The sequence below is a fragment of the Ambystoma mexicanum genome, chromosome 1q (assembly GCF_040938575.1).
Source record: "Ambystoma mexicanum isolate Mex_15411 chromosome 1q, UKY_AmexF1_1, whole genome shotgun sequence".
NCBI classification, from domain to species: domain Eukaryota; kingdom Metazoa; phylum Chordata; class Amphibia; order Caudata; family Ambystomatidae; genus Ambystoma; species Ambystoma mexicanum.
Window position 1 is genome coordinate 799738660 of NC_090922.1, and position 20426 is coordinate 799759085.

At 46.7% G+C, this 20426-nt stretch overlaps 1 protein-coding gene across 1 annotated transcript in view; it reads left to right on the forward strand.

Moving 5' to 3' along the window:
• The window catches only part of HMGCS2 (3-hydroxy-3-methylglutaryl-CoA synthase 2), an 84695-nt gene that overhangs the window by 12618 nt on the left and 51651 nt on the right, over window positions 1–20426 (forward strand). Inside the window, exon 2 of the mRNA XM_069641392.1 lies at window positions 15576–16030. Coding sequence (XP_069497493.1) covers window positions 15576–16030 — 455 coding nt within the window. The remainder of the gene's footprint in view (window positions 1–15575; window positions 16031–20426) is intronic.

A 20426-nucleotide genomic window follows, 5' to 3' on the forward strand; every position in this document is an offset into this window, starting at 1 on the left:
TTTTATCAAGATGGCCGCTTTGTTTTTCAGAGGCTGACGAGAGCAATTGGAATAGGAATAATTTGGATCATAGCCGGTGCTCCCCCACATCCCCACTTTTAACCTGGATCTCTTGTAGGAGCGCTGTACCCACTCCTAAGGCTAATGATTTTTAGGAAAAGCACCACTTATGTGGTGGGTTAACACTTTGCACATTGAGGGACTTTGTGCTTGGTGCTGCCATCATCAGGTCTAAGATATTGAGCTATGAACTCACTCAGCCACTTGCTCACCACATCATTCCAGAGGGATCCCAAGCCACATCCTAGGTCGAAATGCATCATCAGGGGAATGGCGTTATGGTAGGTGTTGGCCCTTCAAAGAGTTACGATAAAGGCAAATAACAGAACAAATAAAACATTGAAAGGAAAAAGAAAACAATTGACCACCCGTAGGGAGAGCAAAAGCAGTGATTGCATCCTTGTACCTCCTTATCACTTTGAAGAAAGCTCAAAGTTAAGTAGAAATACCAGCTATGTGACCTGACAGAACCAGACATTCAGTTTAAAAGGTAATTGGTGAACAGGATATATTGGGTGGGTCTCCCTGCCGAGCAGCCCACTCCCGTAAAGAATAACCAGAAAGCGGGATGAATCAAGACCCCTTCAAGAGCTGGCAGGAAGCTTCACTCGGGAGAAATCAAAATATTCCCCAGCAGGTAGATATCTATATCCCCGAACCATGAGCCCCCCTCCCCGAAATAGAAATCTATACATCTAACTTTCCATCGCCGGGAGCAGAAAACCGACGATCCAGTTTATAGTGATTTCTGCCACCAACAAAGCAAGTTCACAATTTTTCATTTTAGAAATGTCCTTAAAAAGGGGCAAAATTGAGGATTTTCACCAGCTGCCACTTACTATCATAAGTCTGATCACACATTCTGTCAATTTCAGATATCCGGTGATTCCAAGCCCCAAACATCAGGGACTCACATTCTGAGAGGTTGTTTACAATTAGAGGCAAACTAAGGACATTAGAAATGTAAATATTTAATTTTAGTAGCTACAAAATGTATGTATTTGTGCTGTAATATTTCCTTATTCAGGCCGCAAAATGTGTACATCAATGCGGCTATATCCTGGGTGTTCTAGCAATACTGGACACTTGAAGGGCAGGTCAGTCATTAGGCCCAGTGAAGTTGAGAGAAGCACAGCGTCTAAGTGGTCTCTTCCCAGGGAACATTTGACTCTTGTGGGAAGGGTGCTGAAAAGGGCAGGAATTCTCGCTCCAGTGCAAACAAAGGTACTCTCAGAACAACAGGTGATCACAACGCAGGAAGATGGCACGCTTTTTAGTTAACTGGCGATATGTTCAAGTGTTCTCTTCAAGATCGCCATCCTCTGTCCAGCACGTGGCTAGTGGGAGAGATATCTCATGCCACAGTGCTCTTACCTTCTGTTGGTGAGAATGTTTCATGAGACATCTTACTCCCCGGCACCATAAACGAGCCTTGGAGCGTCTCCCTTGGAAGTGATTGGAGCAAGGTGGGTCTGAAGGGCAATCTCCATATGCTCGATCTCCCCTCCTTTTGCATTTGACTGAATTCATGACTGCAGGGTTGCTGCAGTGAAGTCTTGAAAGAATTGAGTATCTGCTTTGAAGACAATCACATCTTGTCTTGCATGCACCATTAATGTCGCCTTTAAGTTGAAGAAGACTGAAAAAACCAAAAGAGTACAATCCAATTAAAATGATTCTGGTTTGCCAGATTGTGTTGTAGCAGTTCTTTACAGAAGGCTTCAACGTGTTGCTCCAACCGATCTAAGGTAATGGATGATGAAATACCTGTAATCTGAACATTGTTTCTTCGTGATGTGTTTTCCAGGTCTTCTTATTTCTCCTAGGATTGGGCTGCTTGGTTCTACAGCGGCTCCACTCTGTTTAAGATCTCCACTTGCTTGTTGGGGAAGTCGATGAGCATGGATTCTACATCCGGCATGTGGTATTCCACTGCCAAGATATTGATGTTAAGATCAAAACTCTTTGATCCTGAATACCGGACATTTTACTGCCTGAACTTGTTCATTAGCAATTTGAAATGTAGTAATTGGTGCGGTCAGGTCCACCTCTTATGTCGGTAATGATGGGAATTCCTTTGTTAACGGAGGTACTTCCTTCTTACCAACATCCTTCCCTTAAGAGGTATTTAAAGTTGGGGCCCTTGTAACACTTTTAAGCAGTGCCATATTTTCCAAGTTGTTTGACTGACCAAGTGAATGAATGGCTGGTGCTGGCACGTGCTAGTTGGTGTCTGGCAAATTTGTCCCCAGGCTACAAAATAGACCCACTTGGAGATTAGCACTGGAAAGCTATCACAGCGACCAGGGGGTTCCTTCAATGTTTGCTGTAAATGGCCCCCACGTGTCTTACAGGTAGGTAGGCTGCATGCTTAGGTGAACAGAAGAATGATACAAAGTCGGGTGGATACCCCAGGCTGGGGAGCTCCTCCACTGTCCCACACAAAATCTGGCAAGCCCTGAAGATTGACAGGGAGACTCTCTGGGTAGAGTTAGGTGGCAAACAGGCAGCATAGGAGTCTTCCTACTCAATATGCAAGGACGACTGCTCCTCCCGTGCACTCAGATGCATATAACTAGCTCCCCACATTCACTAGTGCAAACCTACTGTCACGGGGGTTAGCCCTGAAAGTCTTCCATAATTAGTGAGGTACAGTACTTGTCATCAACATTTGAAATATTGGCAGACACAAAATGCACCCTTTGCCCTGATATGAGACACTTTGATTTCATTATTTTTCCCCCATCACTTATACGCCTAAAGAGAAACTAGGGGCAACAGAGTGGTGCAAAATTGCAAAATGCAAGCCGCATTGTTCATGCACAATGTGCTTTATTACCTATGAAGAAAGTTGGCAAAAACAGGTGGATGGCATACCAACAGAAGCCAATTCTCACCAGATTTTTGATAAAACATTGCAAGAAAACAATAATTGCTTTCCTGTTCACAGTTTCTGTTCCCCAGAGCCCATGCAGAATGGACTACACAAGACCAGGGTGTTTTGCTTGCCCAGCCTTCATAGCTCACTGGGGATGCAGGCTGGTGAACGGTGCCTCTGAAGTTGCGTGGGGACGCTCCTGTGTCTCCGCACACATTCAAAAGCTCTGGGCCAGTGACATTGTAGCCCTCGGGCTCCTGTGTGCATGTGCAGGAACCAGGAAGTACTCTTTCTTTCCAGGTTGCATTTATGTGGTGTGGTAGCAAGAGAGCTTCCATGTTTCAGGTAGGCCAACACACAGAGGAGGAGTGTCTGTACTGGGGCTGAAGGGAAGTGTCTGTATTATGTGCTTGCGTGAATGAATGAGTGTATGATGCATGGGTGGGTGCTGGGCGCGCATGTGAATGAGCGAGGTTATGGTGTATGGGTACATGAGTGAATGTTGCATGGATGTGTGTGGTGTCGTGTGCTCTTGTGTTTGTGCCAAGCCGGGCCAGTGATTGGGGGAGGGATGGCTGCTGAACAAAAGCAAAATCAAAGCTGCCCAGTAAAAAATTACGCCATGATGGCATCATTTTTTACTAGGCATGTATGAGAAAGCAAACAGAAGAGTGGAGTAAGCGGTATAAATTTACTTAATAATTCTGTTTTACTTAGTGTTTGATGAATGAATTCATCTAAACTACAAGCAGTAGAAAGATTCCAAATGCTCAGTGCACATGAATTACCAAGTTCATAACAATTGTTACAAATAGCAAAACATCATTTTAAAATGCTTAATACTGGCATGTTAATTCCACCCCAGCCAATTTATAATGAGGCCCAATGTGTCTAGAATTCTTGTGGGATTCTATTGTCGAAACTTGCACTTTAGAATCAAAATATTAGTAGATTTGGCCAGTAGACCCATTTGTAGGGATTCAGGTCTCAGCTAGTAGATGTGCTTTTATTGTTCTAAGTCTTCTGCAATAGAAGTACCTGATAGATTACTGTGTGAGGATCTATATGAGACCATATATGTAATTTGGGATGTTGAGTGTTTCCGTTCCTTTCAATGTGAAGCATTCATGTTTTATTGTACAATATGTGTGAAATATCCATACGATAATGATATTACAATGCACTTTATACTGACACCATTTTGACTGATGCAATCGTGATGCACTTTATGGTTAAAGTTGCATTTTAGTTTTTGAAAATGTAAAGGATTCTTGAATTATTTTGTCTTATTTGTAACAATTGTAATAACCTGGTATCTCATATGCACTGAGCATTTGGTATCTTTCCACTGCTTGTATTTCAGATGAATCAATGCAATGAATACTGCCTAAGTAAAACAGAATTAAGTCAATTAATCCTGCTTATTCCATTGTGGGTTATGGGGATCAATAATTAGGATTTGGATGTATGATAAAGTGGCCTGATAAATGTAATTACGTGACTAGACTTGAAATTTGGTGCAGCCAGTCTAGCCATTTCTACTGTGGCATAACATTTTTTACTGGACATCTTTAATAAAGCAGGCACAATGATACGTATTGCATTGATACACTTGCTGTTTCTTTGGCATGGCACTTTTCACTGGGCATCTTTGGTAAAGCAAACATGATTGGTGTTATTGCCTGGCTAGACTTGCATTTTGGTGCAGCCAGTCTAGCTATTTCTTTGGCATTTTTTTTTTTACTGCAGATCAATGATAAAACAAGCATGATTGTTATTATTACTTAGCTAAACTGGCATTTTGGTGCAGCCAGTCTTGCTATTTCTTAATGTCATGGCATCTCCATGGCATTTTATACTGGGCATCTGTTATAAAGCAAGCATGATTTGTTATTAAGTTTCTGGACTGGCGTTTTGGTGCAGCCACTCTAGCTACTTCTTTTTGGCAGTTTATACCGGGCATCCGTGATAAAGCAAGCATTATGTGTTATTAAGTTGCTGGACTGGCATTTTGGTGGAGCCACTTTGGGCATATTTTATATATGCAAAGAAAACAGGAGTATGCTCTGATATAGGAATACTGGCATATACTGGTGCATCCAGCGTGAAAATGTTTTTATACTGGAATATATTGTTGGCATAGGCATCATGAAGATGAGTTGGGAAATGCTCCTGTGCACTGTTGGTGACTTGCATCTATTGGATTTTTTCATGAGTTACCATCCAAAACCAATTGCAAACTGTCTGGCTTTGCACCCACTTTTGCACTTGGTTTACTGTTCGATGCCCCATTTTAGCCCATTATAACAAATGTTGTCCAGGGGAGAACAAACCCGTTAACCCTGGTTGGTATAGGCTCGGTCCTTCTGTCATATTTGGGGAAAATATTTACACCCCTCCAATTAAACAATTCACCAGCCGTCACTGATCTGCAATGGTTAACTATGGCTGGCGACTAAAGATGATGGAACGGGCCAGGGTGAATGTTGACTGTCTGACCCCAAAATGGAACACAACTAAATGGAAACAATACCAAAAGCCTAACACTAAAAGTGTTAAGAAACGAGATGAAAGGCAGTAGAGCCAAGCACCCAGAAACTCTGATATGCCGGCACATCATCTCTGCACATCTCTGCCATTCATTCTGTCTGACAGACAGGTGATGCTGAAGCACCACATACAGTATCGAAAAACTAAAAAAACAGAACACTATGACACAATACCTTTTTCGAATCAGTGTTGACCTTTTTACCTTGGAGTAATGACGACACCTGATGACTTGGGAGCACCTCCATGTTTGCCCCCAAGTTGCATTTACTTTTGCAACCGCATTCACTCGGCTTCTGAACACCCTGGATTTCAGGAACGTCTTGCTTTATTTCCTCCAAGATTCATCTCCCTCCATTCCACCTCCTTGTAATGATCTCTGAACGGTCCCTCCCGCCCTCCATCCCCCTCAACCTGCCCCCTCTTTCCCCCCCACCCATAACCAACACAATGCAATACCACCGGGGGAACCTTATCTGCTAAAATGTTAAGTCCAAACCTCCGGTGGTCTTTCAGCCCTCAGCATCTGTAAGGGTTGGATGGGGATAGCTAAGGTCTTTTTGTGGGGATTAGTTGCAAGGTCTACACAGCAAATAGGGACAGTGCCTGCCTTATGGGCTTAGATAGGAAGGTGGTGCCTGCTTGTTTTAGTTGAGGCTGTAGGATGGAGGTTTTACTGTGTTTAGGAGGTAGGGGGTAACCTTGGGGGTGGAGGTGATGCCAGCCTGGGTGGGACTGGGGAAGAGGTATTGGCCTATATTAAAACGAAGATACAATGCGATTAACTGTTCTTGTATGGCACTATAAACCATTGTATATGGTCCCTTTAAACGACATTGCACAGGACTATAAAGGGAGAATGTATGTGTGAGGTGAGCCTGTCCTGCTGACAGTGACACTTGTGTGTTGTTTGACCTGATAAGAGCTGCTATCTGGGTAGATCTAAAGCTCAAGGATTCTGCCATGGACTTTGGTCACTTGTGTCTTCAGCCAATCCACTTGTTCATGGATTCCAGGGAGGGAGGGTGCTCTGAGCACCCTCATTTTGAAAGCTACCGTGCAGAGAGGCACACTCAGCTATTGAAGGAGAGATCTGTGTCACAGGCCACTGGATGGCATAATGGTGTTTGTGATGTGTTGTGTGTTGAAGGTATGCTGGTAGAGTTCCATGGGTCTCATCATGAGTTCGGCGGTATCCTGGTGGTAATTGTGCCAGAATACCGCCCAACGCAATTAACTTGGTCCATTTGTGCCAGACCCCGAGCTGCGGTGATGCTGTTAGTCCATTTGTTATGAGTCCATAGGACTCTATGGGGTTTTTCGGCACTGTTACCACTGGCAGAAATAGCACCGAAAATGTGCAGAAAGCTGGATATTTACCTCCAGATCAGAGCTGGAGGTAATTCTTCAGCTTTGCACCCAAACTCGGGATTGGGCGGAGTGGTAATGTGGCAGTAATAGTGTTTCTGCTGCTTTTTTGCCGCCCAACCCCTGATGAGGCCCCATGTCATTTTAACGAAATAAATTATTTTGTGGTAATTTACTTTGTGAAAATCACTTTGAATTTTTATTTCACTTTTTGGGGGGGTGCCCACCTTCCCCCTTCACTACCACCGCTAGACCAAACCCCTTCTCACCCCCTTTTACCTCCTAACTCATAAATACATATATACATTAAAGTAATTTGAAGTCATTTCCACTGCTAGATAAACAATAAAAGCAGCAGTACTTTTCTTGTTAGTGAGATAAATGCCTCCCAGCTCTAATTGTCCTATGTAGGAAAGAGACTTTAAGGGGTCAGGTTTTTCTCGAGCTGCGGCAAGTAGGATTAACCCGGAATCAGCCACGTGACTAGGTAACTATGTTTAATGGTAACAGGTGTAAAAGCATTAGGCAGGTGTCTAAGAGCATGCTCTTCCTCTGACAATTGTTTTACAATAATATGTTGAAATGGTCGGCTTTGCAGTACATTTGTTGAGAGAAAAACTTGGGTAAAAACCACACAATTTACAATTGCTTATCTAGTGTTTTCATATGCCAGTATTGCCACTGTAAATCACTACATGAAGCTGCACCCATAATATAGATCTCAACATCCCCAGTGTAAAAACACTTTGATGTTGTTATGGTCACAGTAAATCACTTTCATGAAGGGCAGTGACAATCTTTACAAGAATTCCTAATATAGCACTTTAATGGTTTTGCACGCAAAAAATAGGTTGCCAGTATCACTATAAATAACTCATGACACAGCCCTCGCTGCCAAAGAAATGCACATATTGCTGTTGATATGATAAGTCATTTATAACGTACCTGTACACAAGTGTTTCTAGACTTGCATACACAGTCTCTCACATGCACACACATATTCTTGTGCACACACAAAGCAACACATCCATACACTGCATGTTTTGTGTTAAACTTATTTTCATGTACACACGCTGCTGCTTCAGTGTTCTTGCCTCGGGAGGGGCAATGGCAGCGCTCCAGAACAAGTCTAGTGCACGGACGGGCTCCAGCATGTTGCTCTAGCAACCAGTGGGCAGCAGAATGCAGTGCTTGGAAGCCTTCTGGCCTGTGGACCTACTTTCCTTAAAGGTAGGAAACCTAGTGCGAGGCAGGCAGTGGGGGAGCACTGGGCATGAGGTTCCTAAGGGTGACCTCCCCTGCCTCTGCCGCTGGTGCATGCGAGCTTGGTTATGGTGATGCCCCCCACCTTCCCCCCAACCCTGCCCATTGACTCAGGGATCCCCTCCAGCACCGCTGGGCCCCCTGCGGAGCCAGTGCATTAGTTCAGCTTCTCAGTAGGTGCCAGGTGATTGCAGCAAACCTGGTGTGCAGCCTTTTGTGACCTTTGTATAGCTCAGCCTCTCTACATCTATACACACATAGATAACCACAGAGACAGGAGTGGCCAGCTACAATATAAACATTACAAATATCTCAGGATTGTACATATACTAGAGGAGAGCAGGATTTGTGATTAGGCAGCTCAAGGGTAACAAAACAAAGTTCTGTTTCACAGACGAGTTGCAAGGTGCATTACCTGTCTTCCAAAACGAGTGATCCGGATAAAATCAGTGACAGCGTGAAACGATGCCTATGACAGGTAGAGAGCAGCAGAGTCCTTGTGATGAGGGGGCGAAGCATGACATTAGGCACTGTGTGGAAAGGGCCGCCTCCATGGGCCTGGCTGAAGGTCCTCATCTGCTGACAATGTCACAAATGTGTGTCCCCGTGTCCTAGAAAAGGCAGTAAATGGATAGGTGTTGGGGATGGGACACCAACATATTAGATGTCTAACACCAGAGTTATGTTGAAATAAACTCCTGCCGCGTCCTTGTGGGATTCAATCTTTGATCTTTCTGAAGAAGGTGCCAGGTGACTCCATGTTATGTGTGACATCCCGAGGCAACCCTGCCTTTTCTCTTTGCATGCCAGGACTTGCCGTTTAGTTTCTGCTGTTACATGTGGTCATATAGGCACCCTTCATGCCCCTGCTCCAACACCGATGGCCGTACCACATCCCTGTCCCCCTCCTCAGAAGACCTTCGAAGGTGGCAAGCAGCTTCATTTAGCTACCCTCAACCCTCGCTCTGCTGTTAAACACTCCTCTGATATCTGTCTCCTTCTTGAAGACTACCACCATCTACAGGATCACTGGTCCGGTCTCCCTCTTCCTCTGAGTGGTCTGAACTCCCCTCTTCTCCTCTTGCCTCCACCTCCAAGTTTCTACTTCTCACAGACTTCAATATTCACCTTGACTCTTCTAATTTGGCCACTGGTCTCTTCCGCAGCCGCTGTGACGTTCTTTCCCGCACCATTCAACCCTCCGGTCTGACGCACTCAGCTGGAAATACCTTGGATGCTCTCATCTCAGCAGAAGTCCCCATCTCCAACCCTCTCACTACACCTGTCTCCTGGTCTGACCATGCTCTCCTGTCATCTGATCTGGATCACTTGGGTCCCCCGGCTAAGCCTCTGTCTGCCTGCACTGCCAGTCTCCTTTTCAGTCATTCGACCGATGAAGCGAGTGTCAGTTGCTGATTTTGCTGCCACTTTCATTCCCCCTCTCACTCCTGCCTGCCACTGGCTCCCACACTGATTCTGCCCTTGCTAATCTTCATCTCTCTATCACCAACACCCTGGACATCCTTGCCCCTGTCATGAGGATCCGCATGAAGCCAACCTCGAAGTGCAACACCTGGTATGACTCCGGCCAAGCTTCTCTGAAAAGCAAGTGCAGAGCTGCTGAGTGGAAGTGGCGGGCATCAGGCACATCCTCTGATGGACTGGCCTGCCACCTACTCCAAAGGCAATGCAGACTCTCCATCTACTCGAAGAAGAAGGCCCATATCCAAGCCCGTATCTCTGGGGCCAGTAACAACTATGGTTAACTGTTTAAAATTTGCAAGAAACTCGCCAACCCCTACTGAAGTCTCTGCTTCTCCTCCACCATCCATCACCCTCTGTACTTCATTGGCCTCCCACTTCTTCACCAAAACTCAGGACATCCTATCCTCACTCTACTCTACTCCACTACCTTCTCCCTCCCCAGCCTCCCTTGGCGTCCCTCTCCCCTGTCCCCTCTTCCTTCTCCCCTCTCCTCTTCTCTACTACTCTCCTCTTTCGCGCCCATAGCACTGAATTAGGTCGCTAGACAAGTCCTCTCTATGAAAATCTCCTCCAAACAGATGCTCCCCTGCTCCTCCAGAACTATCAAGGACAACATTGCCTCCCTTGAGCCAGCCTTGGTCGATTTATGTAATCACTCCTTTGCCACTGGCTCCTTTCCGCCACCCCTCAAGCACTCCCATGTGCATCCTCTCCTTAAAAAGACCTTTGCTGACTGCTTCCGCCTGGCTAACTACTGCCCTATCTCCATTACCCTCTTCCTGGGAAAACTCCTGGAGAAGCTGGCCATCTCCCGGCCTATCCACTACATTGAATCTGTTGGTTGTCTCCATGACCACCAGTTTGGCCTAAGAGCAGCCAGAGGTATGACAACCTCTCTACTGAACACCAGTGTACACTTGCTCTCAAATCTCGATTCCAATGATCCATTTGTTCTTATCCTTCAGGATCTTTCCTCTGTCTTCGACACAGTCAATCATGCCACTCTGACAAATCGGCCTTGTGACATCCTTGGCATCACGGGCCTGGAACTGGACTGGTTTACCTTGTTCCCAGGTTCAAATGGGCTCTTTTCTCTCCCCTATTACACTCTCCACCTGCTGCATCCCTCAAGGCTCTATCCTCTCACTGTGGCTCTTCAACATCTACCTTGCCCCTTTGGCCCACCTGATGTCCTCCTTGTCTCCTCACTTCCAGTGCTATGCAGATGCAATGCAGCTCTCCTTCAAGCTTCCCTCTACTGCCTCCTCTCTCATCCCTGACTGTCTGACCACTATTCAGTCATGGTGTGCTTCCACAGTTCTATGCCTTAATGCCAGTAAAACTGAGATCCTTCTCAATGGCACCCCAGCTGCCCCCTTCCCTCCCACCCTCTGGCTGCTCTGTGAGTCCCCTACCCTTACCCTCTTGTGAGGCAAAAAACCTTGCTGTCATCTTTGATTCCTCTCTCTCCTTCTCTCCTTCTCTCCTCACATCACAGACCTTGCCAAGTAGGCCCACTATCAGCTGTACCTCCTCAGAGGCATTCTTCCTTTCCTCACCTTTCCCCAGAAACTCAATGGCTTCTTCAGAGCTGTGGTCTTCTCTAGGCTTGACTACTGCAACAGCCTCTTCCTCAATCTTCATGTATCCTCCCTTCGCCCCCTTCAACTAATCCAGAATAGGACTGCGAGAGTTATCCTGGCCTGTGTGACCATCTGGCCTGTTGCATACTCCAAAGGCAATACCGCCTCTCCATCCGCTCCAAGAAGAGGGCTCACATACAGGCATGTATCGCTGGAGCCTCTAACAACACGGCTGACACTTCAAAATGTGTAAAGGATTAGTCAATCCATGTGCAGTCTTCACCTCACCTCTTCCTTCTCAGGCCTTCTGTACTGCACTGGCCACCCTTATTTCCGACATTCTGACCTCTCTTCCTCCCCTCCTTCCTTTACCCCCCCTGGCCCAGTGCCTCCCTTGGCCTCTCTTCCACCCGCACCCACTCTCCTCCTTTTCACCTATCACAACAGATGAGCTCTCTACAGTAGTCCGCTCTATGAAGGCCTCAACCAAACAGGTGTCCCCTTGTTCCTCCATTTACTCCCTCACTCCGTCTCTTGCTGACTTCTGCAACCACTCCCTAGCATCTGGAACTTCCCTTCTTCTCTCGAGCACTCCCTTGTGCACCCTCTCCTTAAAAAGCCTTCTGCCGACCGTTTGTGTTTGGTCAACTACCGCCCTCTCTCTACTACACCCTTCCTCAGGAAACTCCTGGAGAAGTTGGTAATCCCGAACTGACCCAACACCCTGAGCTCGCTGGTTGTTTACATGACCATCAATCTGGATTCCGAGCATCCAGAGACCCGGAAACCGCTCTGCTGAACACACATGAAGAATTGCTTGCAGATTTAACTCTCCTGCTGTTCTCATTCTCCTTGATCTCTCTTCCGTATTTGAAACGGTCAACCATTCTATCCTCATTGGTATTTCAGACCGGGCACTGGATTGTTTGACCTCCTTCCTTACTGACCGCCCTTCTCAGATGCTACTGGGCTCCTTCTCCTCCTCCACCACTCTCTCTGCTTGTCTTGTTCCCCAGGGCTCTATTCTCTCACCTTGGCTTTTTAACATCTACCTAGCACCTCTGGCTGAACTGATCTCTTGTGCCATTTCCAGTGTTACTCAGATGACACACAACTCTTCCTCAAGTTCCCCTCTTCCTCCTCCTCTTCCTCTTCTATCACCCCTGACTGCCAGTCTGCTATTCAGTCTTGGTGCACCTCAACTGCTCTATGTCTTAATGCCAGTAAGACCGAGATCCTGCCTATCGGGACACCTGCTCCCCGTTTCCCTCCTGTATTCTGGCCGCTCTCTATGGGCTCACCTCCCTCTCCTTCTACTGAGGCCAGAAACATCAGGATCATCTTTGACTCCTCTCTCTCCTTTATTCCTCACATCTTGGACCTTGCCAAGAAGGCCCCCTTTCAACTTCACCTCCTTAGAGGCATTTATCCTTTCCTCACCTTCCCCAGACGCTCAATGTCTCTAGAGCTATGGTCCTCTCCAGGCTAGATTACTGTAACAGCCTCTTTCTAAACCTGCCTCTTTCCTCCCTCCATCCTCTTCAACTAATCCAGAATAGGGCTGCAAGACTTAGCCTTAGCCTCAAGCCCTGGGACGGCATCTCTCCAGCTCAAAAATCTCTCCTTCGACTCCTGGTTGTTGCAAGGATCAAATTGAAGACCCTCTGCATCATCCTCAAGGCTGTATGGGGACTGGACCCACTCTACATGCAACTCTCTTACCAAATACTCTCCTTGTAGATCCCTTTGATCCTGTGGCTCCAACTCTCTGCTGACCAAACACTTTTCCAAGCAGAGAGCTGAGGGCAGATCTCTCTCCTCAGCTTGCTTCCTCATATGGCATAGTCTGCCTCTTTCTCTCAGTCTTGAACCGGACCACCCCAAGTTCCGCAAACAACTCAAGCCATTTATCTTCTCCTCCTTCCGCCTCCACCTCCCATGCTAACCATTCCCTCTGTTGCTGAGATGGGTGGCGTGACCCCTCAAGAGTCAAATTGTGTCCTGGCATTCTGCCCAATCGTCCCCAGCACCCGCCTGCACTGCCCACTAGGCCCACACCCGCATGTCGGGTGGTTTTGCCTCTGCCCTGCACTTAGCTGTTGGGCAGTAGACCTCCCTCTTTCCCTGTGATGTCTCTGCTCATGCACTTACCTCTTGCCTCCCCAACAGGCTCCTCTGGCACTTTCTCCCCTAGGGCACCCTAATAGCACTTACCCACCCCCCACCCTTTTTTCCTTTTTCTTTTCACTGCACTTGCATGCTCTGAATGTCACAAGGCCTAGTAGGACCACTGTTTCTTTCTATTTATTTATTGTTATTTCCATTGTTTATTTTCTCCCTTGTTACCCTCCCTTCTTGCCGTGTGCTGCTTTGAAACACTGTCTTGTTGTATAAGTGCCTTTATAAATGTCCAATAAAAAAATCTTGGCCTCAAGCCCAGGGACGGCATCTCTCCAGCCCAAATATCACTCCACTGGCTCCCGGTTGCTGCTATGATCAAATTCAAGACCCTCTGCATCATGGAGCAGGCAGAATCACCAAAAAGCACATTGTCAACCATCTTGGAATAGTCTGAATAAACTTCAGGTAGCAAGTATGTTGGAGTGTAATGGTAAAATGTCCTCTTCCTACGCCAACAACAATTTGCCAATGTCCTATGGGCATAATACCAACAAAGGATTCAAGATAAAACATCACCAGCAGCAAGAACTTCATGACAGCTAAGGCCCACACAGCCGGGGCCTGACAACCGATTCACACAGCAGGACATCACTCCAGTCAAAGAATTACAGCTTTGTATTAGTGAAATATAGATTTTGCCAGAATACAGACAAATGAATAGGCACAAGAATGTGTTGGTGGTGTGATCAATGCGCGTCAGTTTATATGGTCTGCACCTAGAAAGGGACTTTCCCAGAGTTGATTTACTGATATAGTCCTACTGTATCCCTCTCCTTGATTTCACTTGCATTGGCCCTCTCACACCCCTCTGCATATAGTCAGTCCTCTATTGAGCTCCAGTGAGAGTCAGACACAAGCTAAGTGCTGCTTTAACGTAGTTACAGGGTGGTTCCGATGATGGGATCTTATTTTGCTCATTTAAAGCCTATAATGTTTGGCCTGGAAAGGGAGATGTGTATGACATTTTCTAGAGCTGTGTTGAGGGTACTTTGCTAAATCAATGCTTGAAAGAATAGACACGTGAGTGGGCAAAATAGGGTCTCGCTGTTGTGAATGATGTACTTTATTTGGAGCTCCACCCAAGTTGCATTAAACCAGGCCATGTTACATTGCATTACCAAGAAAATTTACCCAGAGTTCCTTTCCATAATGTATTTGTTCCCCTATCTTCCAGAGTGTTTTGTTTGACTTGTATTGGGTTCCTTGCTCTTTCTAGAAGAAGTCTCGCTCCATCAAGAGTAGACCACGTGAGAGAATTTGATTTGAATGTATTCCATGCTGGACTGGGTTATGTTGCACTAGCCCAAAAGGCTACAATAATTTCCTTGCAATGGCCAATGTCTTTGCTATTGTCTGGCTTTGCATTGGCAGTACTTAACTAGCCTGATGCTTAAAGACTTTGCTGGAACAGGTGAGCGACATAGTGTGTCGCTGGTGTAATTGACGTGCCTCCCTTGGATGGTTCTCCAGTCACAATGGGAACCTACCCCAAGTCAATTTCCCGGCTGTGCATAATGCAGGCATCACCTCATGCTTCTGAACATGCCAGATTCACTTCTGTACTCAGTTTATCAACTTCGGAAGGGTGAAGGGTAACCTTAGCAATGGTGGGATTTGCACTTCCGATCTCTAATTGGAGAGATTCACTCATGGAACTATTATACCAGTTTTAATTCCCTTTCCATGCCATACCCTAAACCAAGGTCCCCCCACCAAGTAACTGTGGCCCCTTAGCTGGTGAATGTCCATCCACCCTTTACGCCCTAAGGGGCCCCTGCACAGCAACTGACTGAGGTTGTGACCTGCTGTTCACTAACATCTCACATGGTTCTTCTGCAAGCTCACCTGTCACTACCCTCGCACTTTCAGTTCACCGCACTTTCATGGGATATTTCAATAATGTACAGTACTAACATTAACACACTTGAGTGTTATTACAAATTCCGCTTCTGCATTGAAGTTGCAATACATTTGTGTTGAGCACAGCTCTAGGGTGTGCCTTTCAAGGAGTTTGTGTGTAGAGTAAATGTGCAGTATTTATACATCGACCACTTCTCAATGGGGTGAACCTTTTTCTAAGCATGCCCAATGCTTGGCGGATGAATGAGTGTGTATGTTACATGGCAGCATTGTGCTTGGGCATTAGGAGCACAGGGAACACATCCCCCCCTATGGCTGAGCCTTCTAATATCAGTCTTTCTTCTCCACAGCTTTGCCTCTGCTTCGGCGCTGTTCAAGGCCAGGTCCGATTCATGGCCGCAGGATGTGGGTATCCTTGCCTTGGAGGTCTACTTCCCCTCGCAGTATGTGGAGCAGCAGGAGCTCGAGAAGTATGACGGGGTGGATGCTGGCAAGTACACGGTTGGCCTGGGCCAGACCAGGATGGGCTTTTGCTCGGACCGCGAGGACATCAACTCCCTCTGTCTGACCGTAGTGCAGCGGCTCATGGAGAGAAACAACCTCCAGGGCTCCTCCATTGGTCGACTGGAGGTGGGCACCGAGACCATCATTGACAAGTCCAAGGCAGTCAAGACTGTGCTGATGCAGCTGTTTGAGGACTCTGGGAACACAGATATTGAGGGGATCGACACCACCAACGCCTGCTATGGGGGAACTGCCTCTCTCTTCAATGCTGCCAACTGGGTGGAGTCGAGTTCCTGGGACGGTAAGGGGAGTGCCAGCATGGCTGTGGGAATTGGTGGGGCACACAACAACTCTTGGGTGGGAATCTGCTTTCTCCTTTGCCAGTCGGGACGTGCAGCCCTTTGCTCTCAGTCTAGGCTTTTTGTTGGGGGCTAGTAATTAATGTCAGGTTGCTTTGAACAAGGTCGACAAGATCTACGAAACTGCCAGAAGAGGACATGTAGCACTCCACAAAACATCCAAATAAATAATGAATGCAAGCAAACGGCACTTGGTTCATGAAAAAGCCCATAATGCCCGAAGTAGACCTGAGAATATAAACCGGTGAGCGCACCCTACAGCCCTGCTGAACCGAAGAAATCCTGCTGTGCTTGTTTTTAAGAGAACAATATAACAGCAGCCCAGGTTGACATGAGTAGACAAGATTGGATTCTGCAGATTAAGTCGCAGGAGAGGTCACATCTCAGTTTAAGAGGATTAGCTGAGGGGCATCGCGCTTGCATTGGAAGCAAGACAAGCGAGCAACACAGGTTCGAATCCTGGGTCTGCCTTAGAAACCTATTGGTATTAAGCGCATTATAAATAACCTATCATATCATGTAATACAGCCTCCAACTCTACTGTAAACAGCTCCTTAAATCCTTAACTCTCCTTGGCAGCCTCAAGAACGCCCAGGCAGCTCAGTCCAAGGCATTGCTCCCAAAGGAGCCACGGTTCAAAGCCCACCCTCATTGGTGCGTGCTAGGAGTTGCTCACAGGTTTCCTCTCTATAGAGCCTGGCAGTTTGGGGCAAAGCAAGCAAGTAAAAGGGGTTTTATTTTCTTATCCTCCCGTGTGCGTATTTTTTTTCATGCGCCCAGATATGACACCCAGGGGATGCAGAAGAGAAGGTCTCACAGCCTGACTGCCCCTGAGCTGAAGACATGCTTGCATCACAGGAACATGTCACACAAGGGTGCCATGCTGTCGCGGCATTCAGAAGCACAGCCATCTGCCCCATCTCCCTCCGCTTATCCTGTTTGTGCATATCCTCGTCCACCTTTCACGTGGCCCATCCGTGGATTTATAATGCTACTGCCTGGGCTATTTGAAGTGAGTCCCCAGGCTGACAATATGTTGCACAGTACAGCTCACACGCTCTTATGTAATCTTGGGAATTAAAATATATCCTAGAAGGACAAGAACACCGTGTACAACCCTAAGTATAATATCTCGCTGTCAAGGAGCCAACCTGTCCCTGTTCACTTCAGTCAACAAGACTGTACTTATCCCCCCTTTGTTAACCACCCAGGTGTGTTGGACCAAGGTTTTTATAATCAAAGGCTGCTTCCTGAGAACATCGCTGATCCTTGATTCTTGGTGCAGTCTGTACAATAGTGCACTAGGGCATCAGCAATAAGAAAGCATGAGTCAAGCTCACAACCATGTGGGTAGGGTAGGGTACAAAGAAAAGGCAGGAGTGGGGGTTTGGCTGTCCTGTGTTCCAAATAAACATCTATAGCTCGAGCGTTCCCACCAGTGATATCAAGAGGGGGTTCTGTTTCTTTTCGAGTAAAGCACCTCTTCCGTTGTCACAGTAATTATCCATATATTGCCCAATCTTATAGCTTCGATGGGGTTGATGATTTCCATGTTCGCATGTTTGGATGTTTTCCAGTCATGTAGGCCTAGTGGATCCACTTTGCAGTGATGTATGTTGCTGCTGTGCTGGCCACCCAGCAGTAGTGCAGTGGCACATGGCTGGTGCCAGTAGAGGCCGTATTCGCACACTCGGCCACATCAACTGCACTGTGTGCAACCCCCTAGTATATTTCACAAACCTCCAACTTCATTCACAGACCGATTGATGACTAGTCATCGGAGAGCCTTTTACATGGCATCTGGTTTACAGGAGCTCAGAAATGAGCACTTGAATTCATGAATGAAAGGTATGTTTTGATTTTTCCTAGTGTCGTATGTGGGAGTAACAGATGATTGAATCGACGTTTATGTTGCACCACTGGCACTTCCTCAGGACTCATTTGCAGAAGTGAATAATATCACTCTACTCACTGATGCGACATACAAAGTATTGAAAGGCAATAATGCAGAGGATTTGTTAATATTGCTGGACCTTACTTTAAAGGAGTATGCCCTGGCACAGACTGCTGCTATGCACACTTCGCCTTTAGTGAACCCTGGCGATCCATGACCGTGGAAACATTTAGAACCTTTATCAACCCTGTCCTATCCTAACACATCAGCAAGATACACATCCGGTTCATTGGCAGTGAACATCTTAAAAAGCATCGAAGGGAGGGATAAGGAGTTACAGCTGCTGGATAAGGTCATCTCCATCCAAAAGTACTGTGGACTAAATATTGACACTGACAAGTAAGTCCTCATATTTCAGTTTTCACATTGCCTTAGACTGGGAGTAAATAACTCTGATTACCGCTTATGGTATGACAAAGTAAGATATTTTTAGCAATATTTATATACCTTAATTAAGCTTACTTGAGCTGTTAGGATCTGTTTTTTATTCCCTTCTATTTAAACTGCAGTTCCCTGTTCTCACTAGTTGAAGCACCCACCCCCAAGAAACCCTGTAAATGTCAACGGACCAGGATATAAACTCATTGGGCCTCATTATAACCCAGGTGGGACGGGGTTAACGGCGCCAGTAAAGGTGCCGGCGCCATCAACCCCGTCCCGCCTGATTACGAGGTCCCCTCGCGGGATCCGGTCTGCACGTCTGGTTTCACCAGACGTGCAGAGCGGGTCCCGCAAGGGGAGGAGGGAGCAAACAACAGGCCGCTCGTAATCGGCCCGTTGTTTGCTCCCTCGCCCATTCCCATTCAGCCCTATGGGGGCTGAAATGGAAATGGGGACGGTCCGGGTTCCTAGAAGAAGGAATTAACGGGCCCTCCGAACTCGGAATGGCCCGGTAATTCCTCATTCTGGGAACCCGGACCCGGATGCGATTTTGGCCGCAGCCATGCCGCCAATAGCAGCATGGCTACCGCCGAGGTCGTAATGAGGCCCATTGACATGAATTTGTTACCGATCACTGAATGGATGTGGAGATAAATAATAATAGAAGGGATCAAGCATCATATTGCACTAGGCTCTGGAAGTGTAGTTTTAAAATTCTATATATGTGTAACAACCCCCTTAAGTGGTATCCCCTCTTTACGTCACCCAGAAAACTTTGTCTGCATATCTATATCCACTTTACCAGACATTTACTTCGTTGTGCCTTTACTGCTTCATGCTTTTACTTCGTCTGCATCTTCACATTGTCCTGGTGGCAATGGATGTGGTTAAGGTTACGGTCAGTTGGGGTTAAGTGGACTAGAAGGAAGAATATAGGGGAGAAAATACATAATGACAAAGTGAATGCTAGGAGAAGTGAAAGACAAGAGAAGTAAAGGTATGGAGAAGTAAAAGTGACAAAGTGAAGGTATGGCGACGTTCATGAAGGTAAAGGGCACCCATACATCCCCTTCAAACACTTAGTTTGAGATACTAAGAATTATAAACCTAATGAGTGACCATTTAAGCAAGTACTAGTTGCACAAACATGAAATATGTAACTCACACAAGATGGTGGCTGCAAAGGGACCATTTTATTTATAGCTATTAGCTCAGTCTAGTCTTCAGTATTGCTCCTGTTTAGTGGCAGGACACAGCAGTTGGATTGTTTTATCTGCAATGGCCAATGGTGCCATGGGGGGCCCAATTTGTGAGTATCCTAAACTCCCAGGAGTTACATCATACATGCTTCCAAATATGCACCACAATACACAGGAACCTGTTTGCATACAGGCAATGGTGACAGTAGGCCCCATTACACGGTAGGCGGTAGGGAGTTAACAGCACCGGTAGTGCTGCCGGTGCCGTTAACCCGCTACCACCTCATTACGAGGTATGCTCGCGGGACCCGCAAAGGACGCCTGGTTTTACCAGGCGTCCTTAGCGGGTCCCGCGAGCAGGCCAGGATGCTAACAACGGGCCCGTCATTAATGGGCCCGTTGTTAGCATCCTCCCCATTCCTATTGAGCCCCATGGGGGTTCAAATGGGAATGGGGATGTACCGGGTCCGGGTTCCTGGAATGGGGAAATACTGGGCCCTCCAAGGTCTGAATGGCCCGGTATTTCCCCATTCAAGGAACCCGGACTTGGTACCCGGTATGGGGGTAGCCATGCCGCTAAAAGCGGCATAGCTGCCTCCATACTTGTAATGAGGCCCAGTGAATCAAACAGTATGAGTATATAGAGGTCTGTACTTGCAAGTCGCAAAAATAGCTTCTGTCAGGGCATCCTTGCCCACAGAGAAAGATTACTTCTAGTTAGGTTGGAAACCCTCGGGCAGGTGCACACAGCAAGAAGAGCCGAGCGATGCCCATACTCGCCATGCTAGCCTTGGCATGTTCAGG